Source organism: Fusarium vanettenii (assembly GCF_000151355.1).
Source record: "Fusarium vanettenii 77-13-4 chromosome 6 genomic scaffold NECHAsca_20_chr6_4_0, whole genome shotgun sequence".
NCBI lineage: Eukaryota > Fungi > Ascomycota > Sordariomycetes > Hypocreales > Nectriaceae > Fusarium > Fusarium vanettenii.
Window position 1 is genome coordinate 950,681 of NW_003315865.1, and position 17,745 is coordinate 968,425.

The following is a 17,745-nucleotide window of genomic DNA, read 5'->3' on the forward strand; positions in this document are numbered from 1 at the left end:
GTATTTTCATAATTGTCATAAGTCGTCTTGCTATTACCTCCACCGGGGTATAATGCCTTTTTCATCTCAACTCCACCGACGACGTTTCATCCTCTCCCTCAGGCTCAGTTCATCTGAAGCCTCAACACATAAAAGCCCTCACCACTCATCCTCACCAACAGTCTTGCCAAAGTAGGCAGCAACGTCAGACTGCGAGGGCATCGGAAGTCGACCAGACCAGACCACATCACCCCGGTTCTGTCCCCAGCGACCAACCCCAAGAGCCGTTCCGAGAAAGGCAACAAGGTCATCAGCTCCAGCGGGACTGTTGAACCAGTGTCCACCACGGAGGTACTCGCGCCAGATTGGGTTGGCGCCAACAAGGTCCAGCCCGTCGTAGGTTTGGCAGCCGTGTCGGACGGGTGTCTCTCTATCGTCGTGGCTGTGCTGGACGAGGATGGGAGTGTGAGAGACGACCAAGTTGTTGGTGGGCTTGCCAGGGAGGTCGAGGATGGTTCGGATCTGCTCCAGATCACGACCAGCAAAGGGAAGACGTCCCGCAACACAAAAGAGACCACCAAGGCGAGGGAAGTCTTGGAGGTCAGAGGGGAACTTGAAGTTGAGCAGGGTGAGGACTGCAACGCTTGCACCCTGGCTGAAGCCCGCAATGACAATTCGATGGTATCTACGCCCCAGGGTCTCGGCCTCTCTGTGAATGACAGATCGAAGACGCGTGACGGCAATGCGAAGACCTTCGGCTTGGAGGTGTTGGTCGGTGGTGGGCTCGTTTCTAAAACGGACGGGGAACCATCCGTTGGCATTCGGGGCGGTGGGAAAGCACCAGCGAATGGTGGGAAACTCCTGTTGGAGAGTCTGACCGCACGAACCAGTGAGTCTGCTGAAACGTTGGGCACAGAGGCGAGCAGTCTCATCTTCGCCGTGGAGAAAGATGACGGTGTGGGTGTGCTCGTCTGGGTTGGCGGGGTGGAAGCCGACAGAGGGGATATAAGAACTCATGATGACGATTTTGGAGTTATTGACGTTTAAAGAAGTAGATCTTGAGGGTATCGAAAGGGCAGAAACGAAGAATCTGCGAGTGAAGACTTGGGAGAGAGGAGTATCTCGAGATAGATGTGTGATGAAAAGGGCAACACAATGTAACTTTGTCTCGAGAGGGACTGAGGATTCCGAGATGGAGAGCCTGCAAGGAATAGAGACTTGAAAGTAAGTCGTATCTCGAGATGAATAACCACGGGGAATCAAGAGTTGAGAGAAATTCATATCTCGAGATGAAGGATATGGAGACGCCATGAGGGAAACGCAATGCAACTCTCATTCTATTCATGTTCGTTGGTTGAAGCTATTCAACAATGGGTTGTCTATAATCTACAAGTCTGTATCCGTTTGCAAGGTCTATGAGTATCGAGGACAATTGTTCTGGGGGTTGAAGCTAGAAGCTCATTCGTCGAGTACATGCGTTTGCTTATGGTCGAATCGAGATATCATCCCCTTTTGCACTGGACTTGCACTGCCATTTTGGGATATCACGCTTGCAAACGTTTAACCCGTCAAATTACACTACATTAAAGATGTCAGTATGGGCTCGGAAAGCATTTTAACCCTAGACTATCTCTTACAGACGTCTAAGAAGGTTTGAACAAAAGTGGCATGGCAGTGATCGTAGACCAAGCTGTAGTCCAGCGTACCAGAATGCCCCGGCAGCATATCATGTGAGCCTCGTCTCAACGGACACCAATTGGGGCAGCATTTAAACATTCACACAATAGAACAGGATATTTCTCATGACTGGGCAAATGCCATTGCATACCAAGCCTTCAGGGGCATTGAAGGGTGCTCATTCCCACGCACTCTCTCCTTGAGTCTCGTTCTGCCCGCTCTCTAGCACATACGACCATACCCACTGGAGAACTCGGGATCCCGTCCGCTCTCCCATAGATAAGCCAGTGAGGGGCGGATTAGTAGTTGGGTCGGTGACGACCAGCGAATCCCCGCTGTTGTATGTTTTTTGCTGTGTGAAGCTATTTTCTTTTTACCCTGGAGTTGCTTGAACTCTCAGGTAGTTGCTCCAACGAGTGGTACGTACCAAGCTCACGTGAAAGAAACCACGATGAAAACCAATACTAGAAAAGGAAAGTAAATTGCCAATGAAGAAGAAGGATGGAAATGGTTGGTTCGTTCGTTTGCAATAAATGGAAGAATAGTTCCTTTTGATGTTTGAGATGAACACCCTTGCAGTAAATGATTGGTGTTTCAAACCTCAAAATGACAAGGATGCTCAGCTACGCCCACAACCGCCAGTCCATCATCCAGAGCCTTACCAAAAAGCAGGCTCCGAAAATCAAGCTTAAACAAGTCAAAAAGACTCAGCTTCCAATAAACGCGACACACAAAAACCCCTGCATTGGTCCTTAGCCGCTCGTCTCAAGTTTCTTTTAGCCGCCCTCCAATTATTCTTGGTGTGAGGCTTCCCCGTGAAACTAGAGGTTTGAGGCTTGGCAAGTGGAATTGATTGGATTGGCTTGGCCCCCGCTTACTCGGTGAGAGTTTCGTTTCATCGGGGACCAGAAACTTTGTTTCTTTACGAGACTCTTCATTTCACAATGTGCACGTCTATCACCAAAATGCCCTCATCTTGGCCAAAATGCACTCATCTTACACAATTCTCACTCAAGACTCCTTGGCATTTAGTCACCTGGCCTCACCCGCAAAAGCAGGCTGTAGAAATAACAAGACATAGCCTACCATTATTCGCCCAGCCTAGTCACACAGCCCCTGAAAGAATCTATTCCTATCCATCCGTTCCTGTCTGTGCCCCCCAACCACCCCCCTGCTTGCGCCTCCGCCTCATGCGAACAAAAAGCATTCCCAGTCAACGAGGCTTTGAGCAGCCGCCGTCCATGACAAGGAGACGGCAGTGTGTTTCGTATCCAATAGTCACTCATTGTTCACCCGCAGTGATTCAAAGGCTTACAAGCCCTGCATTGTTCACTTCCCGTGCATGGATCAGGCTCTCACTGTCTAAGCTCTTCCACCCCCAAGGGCTGAGGCTTATATATTTCCTTACCCCTTCGTTGATCATCACCGTTTTAGCTTTACTCCCCCCTACTCCTTTCTTCCTCATCCTTCACAGCCTTCTGACAAAAACAGAAACAAGATCCGTCAGCTTTCCCTTTTTCATTTCCCACTTTTAAAAATCTCTCGTCAGCCATCCCTACAAGAACCCGAAGGACTGGATCCTCTCCTTCTTGTCATTCGACTCTCTTCATTTCTAGCTTTGATACCCCATTCAGCGACTTCTTCTTTTGCTTTCTGGTCGATCACTTTCAACTGAACTAAAAACCACCACATCCATACCAAATCTTCGTCATGAAGTTCTCCATCTTTGGCCTCACGGCCGCTCTCGCCTCCTCCGTCTCGGCCCTCCCCCACATCCCCCGCGGAGCCTACGCCGCCGCCGAGAAGCTCTCGGCGCGCATCCTCCTCGGCAACTCGGGCCACATCTACATCGCCGACTTTTACTCCCATTCCGGCAAGTTCGAGCTCACCCTCGAGCAAGAGATTGAGGGCGGAAACTCGTGGATGGCCTTTTCCTCCCCCAACCTCTTGTACGCTGTCGACGAGAACTCGGACAACCTCCGCCTCTTCGAGGTCGACCTCAAGGGTAACAAGCTCACCAAGAAGACTGAGAGCAAGGATGGCAGCATTGGTGTCGTTCACCTCGAGTTCAACAAGGCCAAGACGCGTCTTGTTGGCGCCGCCTACGGCAACGGTACCATTGATGTCTGGAACACGGAAAAGGGTGGCCTCAAGTTCATCAAGACCATCAAGTCTCCTGGAGAGCTTGGCCCCAACGAGGAGCGGCAGGCTGCTTCCCACCCTCACCAGTCTAACCTGGACCCCTCTGGTCGCTACTTTGCTGTCAACGACCTGGGCACCGACTCTGTTGTCATTATTGATTCCAAGAACGACGCCTGGAAGGTCGCCTCTAACAACAAGGTCACTGCTGGCTGTGGTCCCCGCCATGGTGTCTTCTACCCCAGCGGCGCTGCCAAGGCCACTCACTACATCGTTGGCTGTGAGCTGTCCAACACTGCCATCGTCTACAAGGTTACCTACGAGGAGAACACCCTCGCCTTCACCGAGACCCAGACCATCTCCACCTACGGCAGGGACCAACCCCCCAAGGATCCCTCAAAGGCTGCTGTCGGCGAGGTCATTCTGGCACCCAACAACAAGGACCTCTACATCTCTAACCGCCTCTCGGGCTACGACACCGACTCCATCGCCCACTTCACCATCGCCAAGTGCGGCACCCTCACATTTGCCGACAGTGTCTCCACGGGCGGCCTTCTGCCTCGCATGATTAGCTTCAGTTCCACCGCCCAGCATGTCTTTGCCGGTAACCAGGACGGTCCCTCCGGTCTTGTTGCTCTCAAGCGTGGTAACAACGGCAAGCTCCAGGAGAAGCCTATCGCTTCCCTTCCCGGCTCCAAGTTTGGCGAAGCTGGTTTCGGACCCCAGTACGTCCAGCAGATCATTTGAGTGCGATAAAAATTGTGAGCGGATGGCATTTTCCATGGCGCTCGGCGTTAGTTAGGCGATGGGTACAATGTATGTCTTGGAGATTCCTCGACTTGGCGAGCACAATGTAGTATTTTGGTTAAATCTGAAAAGTCTCGTCTATTCTGTTATCAAAAGTCCAATCCCTGTGATATGTGGTTAGCTGTTGAATAATGTGTTTACTGATCATGTATGAGACTTACATGAGTCCTGCAAGCAGTGAGCCAATCACTCCTTGTCTCTCAACAGTGAATGACAATGTGTACCCGCTTGGCAACGGATCACTCATGTTTGTGCGTCCATCATGCTTTGCAAGGAGTCAATGCATGAAGCAATGATACGCTCAAGCCGAATTGGCCCTGTACCCAAGTACTGTGATCCTCTCTTTTCTTCGTTCAGTCTGAACTTGAATCGCTCGCCATACCTGCACCTCCTCGTCCTGACGTGTCCGCTAAACTATCCTGCAGATGCTTGTACTCTGCGTCTATCAGTTCCTGGTCCGTACATTTGTGTGCTGTCTCAAAATCGATCAGAACGGCTTCACCGTCGCCGCCTCGGATCAGAAAGTTGTGCTTATTGATATCTCCGTGGAGTATACCCAGCTCGTGCAGCTTTTGTAAGCTGCGCTGGCACGCAGCTAGGTCGTCGGGCTCTGCGGTCCGGGCGTCCGGAACTTCCTCAATCAAAAAGCCGATGACTCGGCCGTTCTCGTGGATGTGTCCGAGAAACGCGGGGCCGATGCCCCGGCCGTGGATCCACTCGTATGAGGTGGTCTCGGCAGCAAAGTAGGGGATCTCCCAGGGGAATTGGGCAAACTTGGCCAACACCGGACGATCAAAAGATGGGTGGGTGACGCGGTAGAGGGTCTGACGAATATGGTCGAGCTGGTGGAGCTCCAGATGATCTATCATGGTCTTGTGCCAGACGTCGCCGATGCCAGGGAGACTGCTTCGCCTCGTCTCACAGAAGCACGGCTCCCCTGTACGCTCATCCTTTCCTACGCGGCCCTCGTTCCAATCGCCGGGCGGAAAAGGTGGCAGTTGCGAGAGGAGGACGGGGGCATATGTGCGATCCACGCCAGATATGAGACCCCCATCAAGCGTCACATATCGAACGTGGGCGTCGTCGACAAGGAAGCGATACTCGCTCTGCTCGGCATCATCGGGGTCAGCCAAGACGGCCAGTAGCTTGACGTTGCTGTTGGTCTCCATTGAATTGGTGTGCTTAGCTTAGAAGTGAGCTGCTTGCTGACGGGAAAGTGGGAGCTATAAGAAGATACAGGCTTAGATCTGATGGTTCGAGGCTGGGGGTGACACGTGGGGGTTAGTGGTAGCTCATTGCAAGACAAGCACGTGTAGTCGATAGGTCAAAGGGTCTCGGACGGGACGAACAAGGGGAGACTGTGCATCTTTAAGGGCCATTTAACGGCCCCTTGGGAGACCAGGTCAATTCTCGGCAATCTCAGTATTTGCGCTTTGACTCGTGGGAGCCCATCATCCGAGACGAGACGCACGTCTAGCCCCCCCCAATCCGATGCTACCAAGGGATCAGGTGGGGGAATGACTCTCTGGTCTGACGATTCTGAGCAGTCGTGGCCGTGTCAAACTCGTGGTTGCTGGGGTTTTGTTTGCAGACGTTGGTCGGCATGCTGCGAGTTGCATACCACGAACAGGCGGGCATTACAATCTCTGGTGCTCGCTCATCTCATGGACGGGTCGCTCGGCGTGTGCTGGGAGCGGGTCCGTTCCGTTCGTGTCGTGCTGTGCTGATGCCCGGGGTCTTGTTCCATTAGCTGTCCGGGGCATGACCCGATAGGTGTCCCCAGGCGTTATTGATGGCCTAGTCAAGCGCTGAAGATGATCCGGTTCGCCGAGTCATGGTCCTATAAGTGAGGCGGTTCAATGGTGGAGATGGCGTCTATTCTGCAGGGGTCGGTAGTGAGTGGCGATGGGAAGTTGAAGTTGGGTTCGGTTGAGCCTCACGGGAAGAAAAAAGCAAGGAAGATTGAAGTGAAGTGAATGGGAGGGAAGGAAGGCGCCAGGACCGTTCCAGGGCTCTTGCCATGCAGGTTCGAGGCCCGAAACCCGTGACCGTGCTGAAGGGTTTAGTTATCAATCAGGCTGCCCCATCATCTCTTCTCTCCCACAGTAATTACTCCGTCACCCCTAGAGCTGAATATCATCTGCATCGTGGTGTCGTACGACTGGCTCCAACAGTGTCGATGGATGCTTCATTTGATGCGTTGTCCAAGCAAGCCACCTGGATGGACAGTTTATCGCCTCCTCCCCCGCAGACAAGACCAACAGCGCATTTATTGTTTTACTCGGGCCTGAATCTTTTAATAGCTTGCTTCTGGCTTGCCTCTGGCTTGCATGTTTTATGTCTAATACCTGCATAATTAATTACATCTCCATCTATACCCAACTTGAATACATTCATCCCTCATGCCCCCATCTCATGATATCGTCTCTTCTCTTGTCTCCTCATCCCATATCTCCCCCCATTCCACGACAGCCAACCAAACCTCACCCCGCAGGTAACCATCACCATTCGCCTCAGTTCGGCTGATTGGAACTAGGCATCTCGTCTTACTGCGTCTGATACGCTCAGCCCGCATGCGATACCACGGCAGGAGGCGCCCTCTCTGCAGCAGGCATATGCACTCGACTCTCTCGAGGCACACGTTGAAAACCACGCACGCCATACACATTATCCCCCCGTCGCCCGCTTAAATATGCACTCTTGTCCGGACCTTGCCCAAGTGGACGACCCTGACCACTTCTTCACCATGTCATGTCCCAACCGTCTGGGGTCGTCCCACGCCCTCTCCCTCCCCTTCATGTCTTAACCGTTTCTTTCTCTTAATATCATCATCGTGCCACTTTTGGCCTGCGATTGGATGTATATCCGGCGCCATCTGCAAGTCTCTGCGGTGCACCAGCGCCCTGGGACACCCGTTGATGCCCAGAGCCATGGCCTGCTCGACCCGGCTCTGAGGTTATTCCAGAGGGGTTTGCACAGCATTGACCAGTCTCGAGATGTTCTTGTCAAGAGACAGTTCTCTAGTAACCCCTCTCGGAACAACAACATCAAGATTGGCCTCATTGTCGGCTTCACTCTCGCCGCCTTCCTTGCTGTTGTCGTTGTCTTTCTGTGGATGTACTGCGGTTCTATCCGCTGGACCTTCAAGAAGAAGAAGCATCATCATCACCATCACAGGCACAAATCCGTTAGTAGCAGAGGGTCTAGGGGTTCTGACAGAAGCGCACCACCTTCACCCAAGTCTGCGACCGACGAGACTCCGGCAGAAGGCAAGCCGGCAGATAAATAAGATGAGACGACATTGGCAAGTTATCTCCCATCATTGGATGCATAGTTGACTGACATTCTCTAGACCTTTCACTTCCATGTATGATTCTTCCACTGTATTTATGATGCATATGGTTCCTTGTCGGTAAACTTGTAAGCTGGCTGCATGCGACATGAGCTTGGTCTTTTTGCGACATGGTTGATTGATATTAAGTTTGTTCTTCCTTGGTGACTTGTATTTCCCCTTTGGTAGTTTATCATACTCCTTTAATAGTACATTGGTGCGCCTGTTTATTCTTCCCGACTTCAGTCCCCTCTATTACTTCCTATCATCCCGAACAACACCGTGACGAGGACAGACGAATCCATCTATACCCTTGCCACATTGAGGAAAGCAATCTCCAACCTGAAAGTCTCTGCCCATTTGAGGAGCATCCATCTCGTTCATCAGTAGACCATCGTACTTTGGCACAAAGGCGATCGGAGACTGAAGTATTGGTTCAGGTCGTTGAGGAGCCCAATCATCGATGATGATGGGACTTGGAGGATTGTTGTGTTTGTGACGACAGCGATGATGCCTCTTCCATAGCTTTCGTTCGTGACGGTTGTGGGCATGTTTATGACGACAATGCCTGTGTCGATGGTGAGGGTCTTTGCATTTGTGATGGTGCTTTTCGTGGTGTTGCTCTGGGATATAAAGGTTGGCGAAATAGTCGTGATGCTCACCATGGTTATGAACATGATGGTGCTTCTTGCTGTGTCGACGACGTCCCCCACGAATGTGTGTCTCATGTCGATGTCCTTGTTTCCTCTTCTCCCTCTCCTTCATTTGCCTTCGCTTCTCCGCCCTGGTGTTCTCCCAAGCACAGTAGAATAGACCGCTGATGATGATGATGCACAGCAGCGTCAGCCCAACTGCTATTCCAACAGTCCCAGAGCTGGCGTTTCGACGGTACAGAACGGGCATTCCTCTGGAGAAGAGGGTATTGGCCTTGAAAATGGGCTGGGTACTCGATATATCATTCAATGATGCGATCGAACCGATGAATGGACTCTTGACTGGAGCCATGCTGGGGAGTTCTCTGAGGCTTCCAGGATGTCGATGTTCTTGGTCGTCTGCTCCATAGCCATACCAAAGACCAATGGGCGCCATCACAAAAGTGAAGATCTCAACATGTCACTGATAAGTGATTAATCACATCAGAAAAAGAATCCGCGGTTTACTATATATCATCTACCCACAAAGCCACGGGTTTCGACACCGACGCTACAAAGCCTTGATGCTCGTCTTCGGCTAGCAGCCGTCCCGTTGTGCACAGAAAGCGTCCAATTCCTTTATTCTGCAACCCACAAACAATGAAAGTTTCTCTTTTACAAAAAAGACTCAACCAGCTTTTTTTTGTCTCCTAGATAGTTTGGGTGGTGGCGAGCGCCCCGAGTTGTTTGGTCAAACAACTTGCACGACGGTGCCCGATGCAACATGACAAAGAAACTTGCAATTTTGTTAAAAACATTAAAAGAGGGAAAACATTCTGGATATCTTGAGTTATGTTGCGTGACGGAAAGAAGAAGAAGAAAAAAAAAACACACACCAAACTATGGAAACAGTTCTATCATCCTCCCGTGAAAATATAGCCTCCTCGCCAAACCAAACCAACCCCCTTTATCGCCACCTCTCTTCGTGTCTCCTCTTCTTATCATTCTCCTGTAAGAATTTAGCTTCCTCGCTAAACTAAACTATTCCCCTTTATCGCTACCTCTCCCTATGTCTCCTCTTCCTGTCATCATCGCCACCTCCCTCCTCAAATCCACGGATCTGCCCCAGAGTGCTTCCAATGACATCCTGAAGTCTACCACCCTTTCTAACGAATCGATCGTAGAACTCACAATCTCTGTGTTTTGCGCCTCGGGCATTAAGCGAGATGATGGTGCTGGACATGGCCTCGAGCTCCGTCTTGAGTGTCTTGAGGTCCAGATCACGACGGTATCGACGCTGGCGTCGACGACGTCTGCGCTCCTCGCGTTCTTCTCGCTCGCGGGAGTCGCGTCTGTGATGACGGTGCGAGGAGCGGCGATGCTCTCGAGGGTCTGGTTCGTATTGAGGCTCGGGTTCGTAGGGAGGGGGATAGGTTTCGCCTTGGAACTCGTAGTAAGGCTCTGCAAAGGTGACTCGGTGACGCTTCTTCTTGCGTCTCTCCTTGTCGGAAGCGTATCTGTCTCCTTCATCCTCGAACCCCCTGCTTCTATGTCCATCTCTGTCCCTGTCCCTATCCCTCTTTCTCTTCTTATCCTTCTTCCTCTCCTCACCCTTTCGTCCATCATCATTTCCTCCGTTCAACATCCCAAGAACGAAGCTACCCAGACCTCGAAAGTCCTCAAGGTTGATCTCGCCAACGCCGCCGGCACCAACACCTCCACGAGTGCGGTCGCGGGTGCGGTTACCAGAGGACTCGCCCATGGCACGTTTGGCAGCTGACCTGGCAGCCGACTTTGCAAGGTTCTTTGCAAAAGTCTCCATGAAGCTTGTATTCTCGGGGGGTCGAGCTCGTGAATTGCTGTCGCGCTCTGGGCGGCCAAAGAATTGCTCGGCGAAGCGGTCCATGTTGTTTGCCTTGGACGATTCCGTCAGGTGATGAAGAACAGTCTTTGAAATAAAGTAGAGTAACAAAGAGCAAAGATGTCCCTCGTCGTCACTGTCGTACCCGTCGTCTAGATCCTGTTCGTTATCGCAGTTGACCCTATCTTCAAAGCCAACCTCTTCGACGTCAGACGCTCTGGTGGTCTGACACTTGTCTTCAACCCGAGTCTCTAGTTGTCCAAGGTCGACCTTGTCGTCGTCAACCTCTTGTTTAATCTCTGGATCTATCCGAGACACCGAGTCGTGAGTAGCAGCAACGTCGTCGTCGCTCCGTCTCTCGACAGCGTCTCCAAGCTGAAGAGACTCCAGATCGCAAAGCTGACGGCAGAGAGACCCCGCAAAACAAGGTAAATAGAAGAAGAAATCAACAAAGGTTGCAGCCTGAAAAGAAAGCGAAAAGGGTGTGTTGCATATATGCAATGCAGCTCGGCGGCCGGCAGATTGATTGACTGACTGACGCCCAACTACAATGAATGTGTGTGTACTTTGTTCCTTGTTACACTCTCCAAAAGGCAGAGCATCACCAAGGCTGCCACCAGGCGGCTTCCCGTCCTTTTAAATAACATGCGTATGCCGCCCCCAAACAACGAGTTGAGACCCATGAGAGTCCCAGGTCAGGTGAGACGCGTCAGGTTCGTGATGGGTTGTCCTGAATGATGGAGGCTCGTGGTCACGCGATGTCTTGTCTGAGGCGACTGGACGCGGCAATGCAGGAACATGACCGCCATGAGACATTGCCATGACCAGAAATATTCGCTGAATGATCGCTTCGGTCTCTGAATGAATGAAATGACCAGACAACCTGATTGAGTTTCGAAATTTTGGGATATTCATACAAAATCGTGATGTTTCCATGTGTGGCTTCGTTGATCAGACGTTGGTACTTGTCTCACCCAGCACATAACACGGTAGGCAGCAGAAGCAACCTCACCTGAAAACCCATCATCATTATTCATTTCTGCGCGAGAGCTTCTCATAGCGCGCTGTCTATATTTACTCTATGCCGTAGTTGTGTGTCGTATAGTTCACCAACGCCCATAGAATGCAAAGGAATACCCCCCGGGCTGCTAAGCACCAAGCTTAACTCAACAACTCCTTAATGTCTTCAATGCGTTGTAGCTTCTTCTCTTCGTCGTTCATCATACCCAGCGAGGTCGCACTGTCACATGTTAGCCTGATTCGTTACCCCTAACTTGATCAACTCACATGAACTTCTTCCTCTCTTGAACCTTGAGCATCCTCTCCTCAACACTTTCCTTGACCACAAACCTCTTTACTTGTACTTCCGACTCTTGTCCCATTCTGTGCACTCGATCGATAGCCTGAGCTTCGACTGCAAAACTCCACCAGGGGTCCATCATGAAGACTCGCCCTGCGCTCGTCAAGTTGAGTCCCACACCACCCGCACGCAAACTGAGCAGCAGGACAGTGAATCCTTTCCTCTCAGTAAACTCGGTGAGAACTGCTGCTCGAGCCTTTTGGGCCATCGATCCGTCAAGCCGTAGATATTTAATGTTTGCCTTTGTCAGGGCTGGCTCGATGAGGCTGAGAAACGAAGTGAACTGTGAAAACACCACGGATTTCATCTTGGGATGCTCTCTCCGTAGCGCACGTAGTTCTGACATGAGTGCCACGACCTTTGCTGACGAGTCGTTGACACCCACACGCTGTAGGCTGATCTTGGGTTTCTTCGAGACCTTGTCAGGGTCATCATCATGCCGGACAACCTCAAACAGATCTCGCTGGTTGAGGGGCTCCCGGCAGTTGAAACATCGAGGCGTAACTGCCCTGTCAGTTTCATGCTTGATGTAGTCTAGCAAACACTTTTTGCAAGCAGAGTGCCAGCATCCAGTGACTGTCTGGTCATTCATCGGCTCTTCGAAGCAGAGCGGGCACTCGTTTTCTGCTTCGTCGCGAATCTCCTCCAACGCATGGGCGCCAAAGACCTGGTTGTTATCTTTCGACGCTTCATCCGTCACCGCCGTGAACGAGGTGATGAGCGACTCGAGATCCATATCGTCGGCAAGACCAGAAACCGCGTCGGAAGCTGCCTCAGCCTCAACCTCGTCCGCCACGATATCACGGTTGCGGACCAGGATAGGGTGGCAACAGGACTGACGAAGACGTAGAATCTGCGCAAAGATGGTGGTAAATGCCTTCATGACAGTGCCAGCCTCGACGTTTTGCGAGAACGTCCGCTTCGCCTTGTTAAAGATGTAGTCATAGACGCCTCGCTCCGTCTCCGACAGTTCCACGTTGACAATCTCAATCTGCTTGGGTGGTAGAAGCACAAGAGGCTTGCCGTCGGGTGTCTTCATATCTTTTGTGCGTCGAAGCACAAGAGGCTCTAACACTGTTTGCACCACATCCAAAGCCCGGACGAACTCTCCACTTTCAAAGGGCACTGTGATAAACGTCCGCCAGAATGAAAAGTTGTTCCAAGGCTCCACGCCTAGGAATCTGACCAAGCTAAACAAGTCTTCCAACTTGTTGACAATGGGTGTTCCGGTCAAGGCCCAGCGGTGGTCAGCTGAGATCTCGTAGCAGGCCTTGGCTGTCTTGGATGATCTGTTCTTGATGTGATGGGCTTCATCAAGAATTACTCGGAAAAACTTGAGCGAGAAAAGGCCGTTGTGGAATGACTTGTCGCCGTTCTTTGCAGCAATGCTGCTGAATTCGGACAACACCACGCCGTAACTCGTGATCACTATGTCTGGCGCACTGGCTGCATTGGATGCACAACAAAGCGCTTGAAGGTTGTTGCTCTTTTCGTTGCCATAGTATAGTTCAATCTTCATCGTCCCCTCCTTGGAGGCCTTCTCTGCCTCACTCTGCCACTGCGATAGTAGTGACATGGGTGCAACGACGAGCGTTGTGCAGGGCGCTGGAAGAACAGACTCGGAGTTCATGCCCAGTCTCGTAAGTTGGTTCACACTGGAGATGCCACCGGCGGATTGGCGAGCCTGATGAGCAACCTCTGATCGATGTGTGTGAACCAAACTCAACATCTGAATCGTCTTTCCAAGTCCCATCTCATCAGCGAGAATGCCACCAAGACAGTGCTGCTCTTGAACAGGAAAGTCGAGGGAGAGATCACCAGAATACGGATTGACGTAAAAGTTGGGCTGTCCCTCGACTGGTGGTAGATCCTTGTCGTCAACGTCCTTGAGAGGCCAAGTGTACTCCTCCCAGAGAGGATGCATCGACGGCTCCCTGTTGCTCTTTTCATCCTTCTCCTTGGCCATCATCCAGTGCAGCGCTTGCTTCTGGTATGGTCGAAGATCCATGGCGAAAGTGTCTGCCGGTTCCGCTTCAGGGGTACTAAAGTCGAAAGATTGCGCCTTTTTGTAGAGCGCATCGAGTTGGTCCTGTTCCAGCTCCTCTCCTTCTTCCGTGTCCGACGAATTTGATGAGTGAACTTCTTTTCCATTGGTGGTTGTCTTTTTGAGGTCCTTCTGCTTCTCCTCGTCCTGCTCAGCAGCCTGAAGGAGGCCCTTACGACCATCCTTTGCAGCAGCATTCGTCACGGTCGGTTGCAAATTGACTTCCTCAAAGAGTTTCACCAGAGCAAACTGCCGTAGCCGAAGATTCTTCTCATCCGTTGTCTCGTTTTGCTCAAAGAAGACAGCCGACCGGTCGTCAGCTAGTTGAAAGGAGCGATCAAAAAATGCCGAGTTGAGTATGAAGCATCGTAGTTGCAGAAACACGGTATCGCTAGTCCGAAGTCTCTCAGGGATGTAGACGCAGGTCCCTTCAAACTTGCAGACCTTCTGATCGATCAATGTCGACACCCACTTGGCCGTGTCCTTTGAGAGTCGTCCAATTTCTGTTCCACTCTGGGTCGTGAAGCGCACAACAATATCAACCCGCCGTGAAGCAAAATTACTGGCTCTTGAGGGTGTGACAGAACCAAATTTCCCCTTAACCTTTGCTGGTTGTGGCGGCGGGGCCTTGTGTCGCTCGATCTTGACAATATCGCCATGCTTAAGGAGGTTGTTTCCACTTCGAGTGGCCCATCCTTCAGCGCCGAATGCCCCTATATATCGAAAATTCGGCATTCGCTTTTGTGAGATCGCAGGTTTTGGGCGTTCTGTAATGGTGCTTGGGGAGCGGCTCGAGCTGGCGGCGGTAGGTCTCGACGGGGTTGGCAATGGCGGTTTCTTGGTAAACTTCTTGTACGTCCCGTCAAAGTACATGTTGACGGCTCGTTCGAGGTTGTTTCCGCAATGATCCCTGATAGCGGAGAGAACATCGGAGCTGACCTTGTCGCCAATGAAGGCCTCAAAGGTCTCCTGATCGAAGGATACGGAGGACGACTCTTGTTGTAGGTCGGATGGAGGTGGTTGTGGTTGCTGTGATGTTCCATTTGCGGAACGTTCGACAAGGACGTTTCTATCATCTTGTTCTAGCTTGATATCATCATCTTCGTCCTTGAAAAAGCGTCGTCGTGGCTGTAGCGGGGATGAGTTGAGGTTGCTTGGTAATGCTGGATCAGAGGAAGCCTCCGAAGGGTCGACAAAGAACCTGCGCTTCTTTGCGGGAGGCTCTTGAGAATCGTTGAAGCTCATGTTTGCCGAGATTCACCCAAATTGAGAGGATATAAAAATTCCATTCACAGTTTGGCCGAAATGTCGAACCCAAGCTTCATCCCCAGATGACAGTCTCGGCGTCGCGCAGGGAGACGCGATCAGCCGTTGCAAGCGCGCCTTGGTGTCGAGAGATCACATGACTGCGCGAGTCCGCCGTTAATTGATGTGGCTGATGAGTGTGGCTGGTAGCTCCGACGTCATGAAAAATTTCCCAAGGATTGGAAATCCGACGTTCATGGGTGGCCGTGTCTGAGTCGCAAGACCGTCATGTCCATCATATCACGACTAGCACCACCAATTTCGAGGTGAAACTCGCTGCTGGAGATCAATTCGTGCCGCGCAACCTTGGGTTAAGCTAGGCTGCATGTATCGTCCACGGCTTCTGGGCCAGGGCCTTCGAGGCTTCGCCCATGCCCGGACGAGTCGCCGAACCTACATTACCGATGCCGACGTTGAATCTGCAAGACGGTACTGCTATACACAGCTACAGTACGCTTGATCCTCTACCTAATACCAATTGAAGCTAAGATTCTCTAGAAATAGCGACTATGACGCCCATCTCATCCGCCGCTTCGTCCCCTCCCCCGTCCAAGACACATACGCCGCCCTCCGAACCCTCAACCTCGAGCTCGTCCGCCTCCCCGAGCTCGTCTCCAACCCCACGATCGGGACCCTGCGCATGAAGTTCTGGCAGGAGTCCATCGACAACACTTTCGCCGGCCGTCCCCCCCGCGAACCTATCTGCATCTTGCTGCACAAGAGTCTCCAAGACCTGGAGGCGCGCGCCGGCACCGCAACCAAAAAGTCCATCAAGTTCTGGGTATCACGACTGGTAAGGACAAGAGAGAAGCACATGTCCAATCGGCCGTTTGGGAGTTTGGCAAGCTTGGAGGAGTACGCCGAGAATACATATTCGACCTTGATGTATGCGACATTAGCGTCTCTGCCATTGCGCTCGATGAATGTCGACCACCTTGCGAGCCATATTGGAAAGGCATGCGGCATCGTGGCCGTCTTGCGCGGAATCCCCGTCTTGGCAGCACCACCTTCACCGGTGAATACACCATCAGGCCAAGCTCCCTCCTCGCGTGAACCAGCCCTACTTCTTCCGCTGGATGCAATGGCTGAAGCGGGGGTCAAGGAGGAGGAAGTCTTTCGACAAGGTCCCAATGCGCCCGGCCTTCAAGACGCTGTCTTCCAAGTTGCTACGAGGGCCAATGATCATCTGATCACAGCGCGAGAGATGCTCAAGAGGTTAAAGGCTGGCGAGGACCCAGGCCATGAATTTGAGCACCACGGCGAGGGTGAACATTTCTACGAGGAGGAAAGCGACACAATAAAGGAGATACGCCAGGGCTTTGGCGTGCTTCTGGAAGCTATACCAGCAGCTCAGTATCTGCAAAGGCTAGAACAAGCTGATTTCGATCCGTTTACGGTCAAGACAGCGGGTTGGAAACTGCCTTGGAATATATGGCAGGCCTTGTCCAAGGAGCGGATCTAGGTTCTGAGGAACCGTGTATTTCGAGGCGTGCCTTGAGTGTAACCCAAAATACTATTGTACTATAGGTATGAAGATGTATCAATATGATCATGAATAGACGTCAATTGAATGTAATTGAGCATATGCCATCTTTTCATCCAATCTTTAATCGTGAGCATCAGAGGAAGGGTGTGCCCCACTTGTCATGAAGCTTCACCGAGTTGTCGCCCACCCTTCACCACGGCTGATCCTCGGCATCAAAATTCGAGACCCAGGAATCCATTCAAGCTCAGCGATAGTATCACCTCGAATTGCTCTGTGACATTCCCATTTCTCCCGTAGATGTCATCGCCAAGATGCTCTACGAACTCATTGCAATTGTGCGTCTCTACCTAAATCTCCTGCAAATTAAACAAGCTGACTTCAAATAGGTCCGACCGGGCAACCTCTCCGAGGTGAAAGAGTACGCCTCCACTGAACCCTTCGAACCATCGATCGCCCTCGTCCATTGACTAACGTTTTCGCCCAGAATCGCCCAGACTGTCGGCTCCCTCGTCCTCAAGAATGGCGGTGTCGTCCGTGGCCTCGCCAACTGGGGTGTCTTCTCCCTCCCCAAGCCCATCTCGGTCCATCAGATGAAGCACACCCACGGCCACTACTTCGTCATGCGATACGACGCCGCTTCCAAGGTGCACCAGGACGTCCGCAACACTCTGCGACTCGAGCCCCGTATGATCCGCGCCGCCCACGTTAAGCTTGGCGACGGAAAGCTGGAGACGCTGGCAAGATTCGGACCGCCCAAGTGGAAGACGACGGGTAGCGAGGCATAGAGCGGGCGGATGGGAATTGAAACGATAATTACCTTACGACGATCAAGTTGCGGCTGAAGAAGAGGAGGAGGAAGGTTATGCTGTAGGATACTCAACAGTATGAGGATCGAGGACCTGGATATGTCCAGAGTCAAGAGTCCAGGCATGAGGATGCCGTGTACATTTAAAAACACACTGCCTCGGGGATGGCAGTCACGGTTGTATGAACTACTATAGAGCCCAGAATCTCTGCATTGCATTTCACTACCGACCCCCTCAAGCTTCGTCATGCCGACGCTATCGAGCCGTCTATGACCTGGCTCAGTTCGCAACTAAGACAACGATAACCTCGATCTGTTT

The 17,745-nt window shown here is 51.8% G+C and overlaps 7 protein-coding genes across 7 annotated transcripts; 2 read left to right on the plus strand and 5 right to left on the minus strand.

Annotated features, from left to right (window-relative positions):
• Positions 1-138: 138 nt before the first annotated feature.
• Positions 139-996, minus strand: NECHADRAFT_44174 (uncharacterized protein; the record flags this gene model as incomplete). The annotated part of the gene is made up of 1 exon (XM_003045138.1): positions 139-996. The coding sequence occupies one exon, from the start codon at positions 994-996 to the stop codon at positions 139-141; it is 858 nt and encodes a 285-aa protein (XP_003045184.1).
• A 1,901-nt stretch (positions 997-2,897) lies between these two features.
• Positions 2,898-4,542, plus strand: NECHADRAFT_94437 (uncharacterized protein; the record flags this gene model as incomplete). Its single annotated transcript, XM_003044736.1, has 2 exons — positions 2,898-2,916; positions 3,443-4,542. 2 exons carry the CDS (start codon positions 2,898-2,900, stop codon positions 4,540-4,542), a joined length of 1,119 nt encoding a protein of 372 aa, XP_003044782.1.
• Positions 4,543-4,617: 75 nt separating this feature from the next.
• On the minus strand, positions 4,618-5,889 carry NECHADRAFT_100902 (uncharacterized protein). The gene is made up of 3 exons (XM_003045139.1): positions 4,985-5,889; positions 4,764-4,770; positions 4,618-4,706 (listed from the first exon to the last, which is right to left on the minus strand). The coding sequence occupies exons 1-3, from the start codon at positions 5,769-5,771 to the stop codon at positions 4,661-4,663; spliced, it is 840 nt and encodes a 279-aa protein (XP_003045185.1). The 5' UTR covers positions 5,772-5,889; the 3' UTR covers positions 4,618-4,660.
• Positions 5,890-8,188: 2,299 nt separating this feature from the next.
• NECHADRAFT_81694 (uncharacterized protein) lies at positions 8,189-9,022 on the minus strand (the record flags this gene model as incomplete). Its single annotated transcript, XM_003045140.1, has 1 exon — positions 8,189-9,022. The coding sequence occupies one exon, from the start codon at positions 9,020-9,022 to the stop codon at positions 8,189-8,191; it is 834 nt and encodes a 277-aa protein (XP_003045186.1).
• A 600-nt stretch (positions 9,023-9,622) lies between these two features.
• Positions 9,623-11,242, minus strand: NECHADRAFT_81695 (uncharacterized protein; the record flags this gene model as incomplete). Its single annotated transcript, XM_003045141.1, has 2 exons — positions 9,623-10,888; positions 11,072-11,242. 2 exons carry the CDS (start codon positions 11,240-11,242, stop codon positions 9,623-9,625), a joined length of 1,437 nt encoding a protein of 478 aa, XP_003045187.1.
• A 345-nt stretch (positions 11,243-11,587) lies between these two features.
• CHR2122 (SNF2 superfamily RAD5 protein) lies at positions 11,588-15,075 on the minus strand (the record flags this gene model as incomplete). The annotated part of the gene is made up of 2 exons (XM_003045142.1): positions 11,588-11,666; positions 11,714-15,075. 2 exons carry the CDS (start codon positions 15,073-15,075, stop codon positions 11,588-11,590), a joined length of 3,441 nt encoding a protein of 1,146 aa, XP_003045188.1.
• A 385-nt stretch (positions 15,076-15,460) lies between these two features.
• Positions 15,461-17,406, plus strand: NECHADRAFT_44234 (uncharacterized protein; the record flags this gene model as incomplete). Its single annotated transcript, XM_003044737.1, has 5 exons — positions 15,461-15,585; positions 15,640-16,544; positions 16,919-16,956; positions 17,008-17,039; positions 17,106-17,406. 5 exons carry the CDS (start codon positions 15,461-15,463, stop codon positions 17,404-17,406), a joined length of 1,401 nt encoding a protein of 466 aa, XP_003044783.1.
• Between the last annotated feature and the right edge of the window lie 339 nt (positions 17,407-17,745).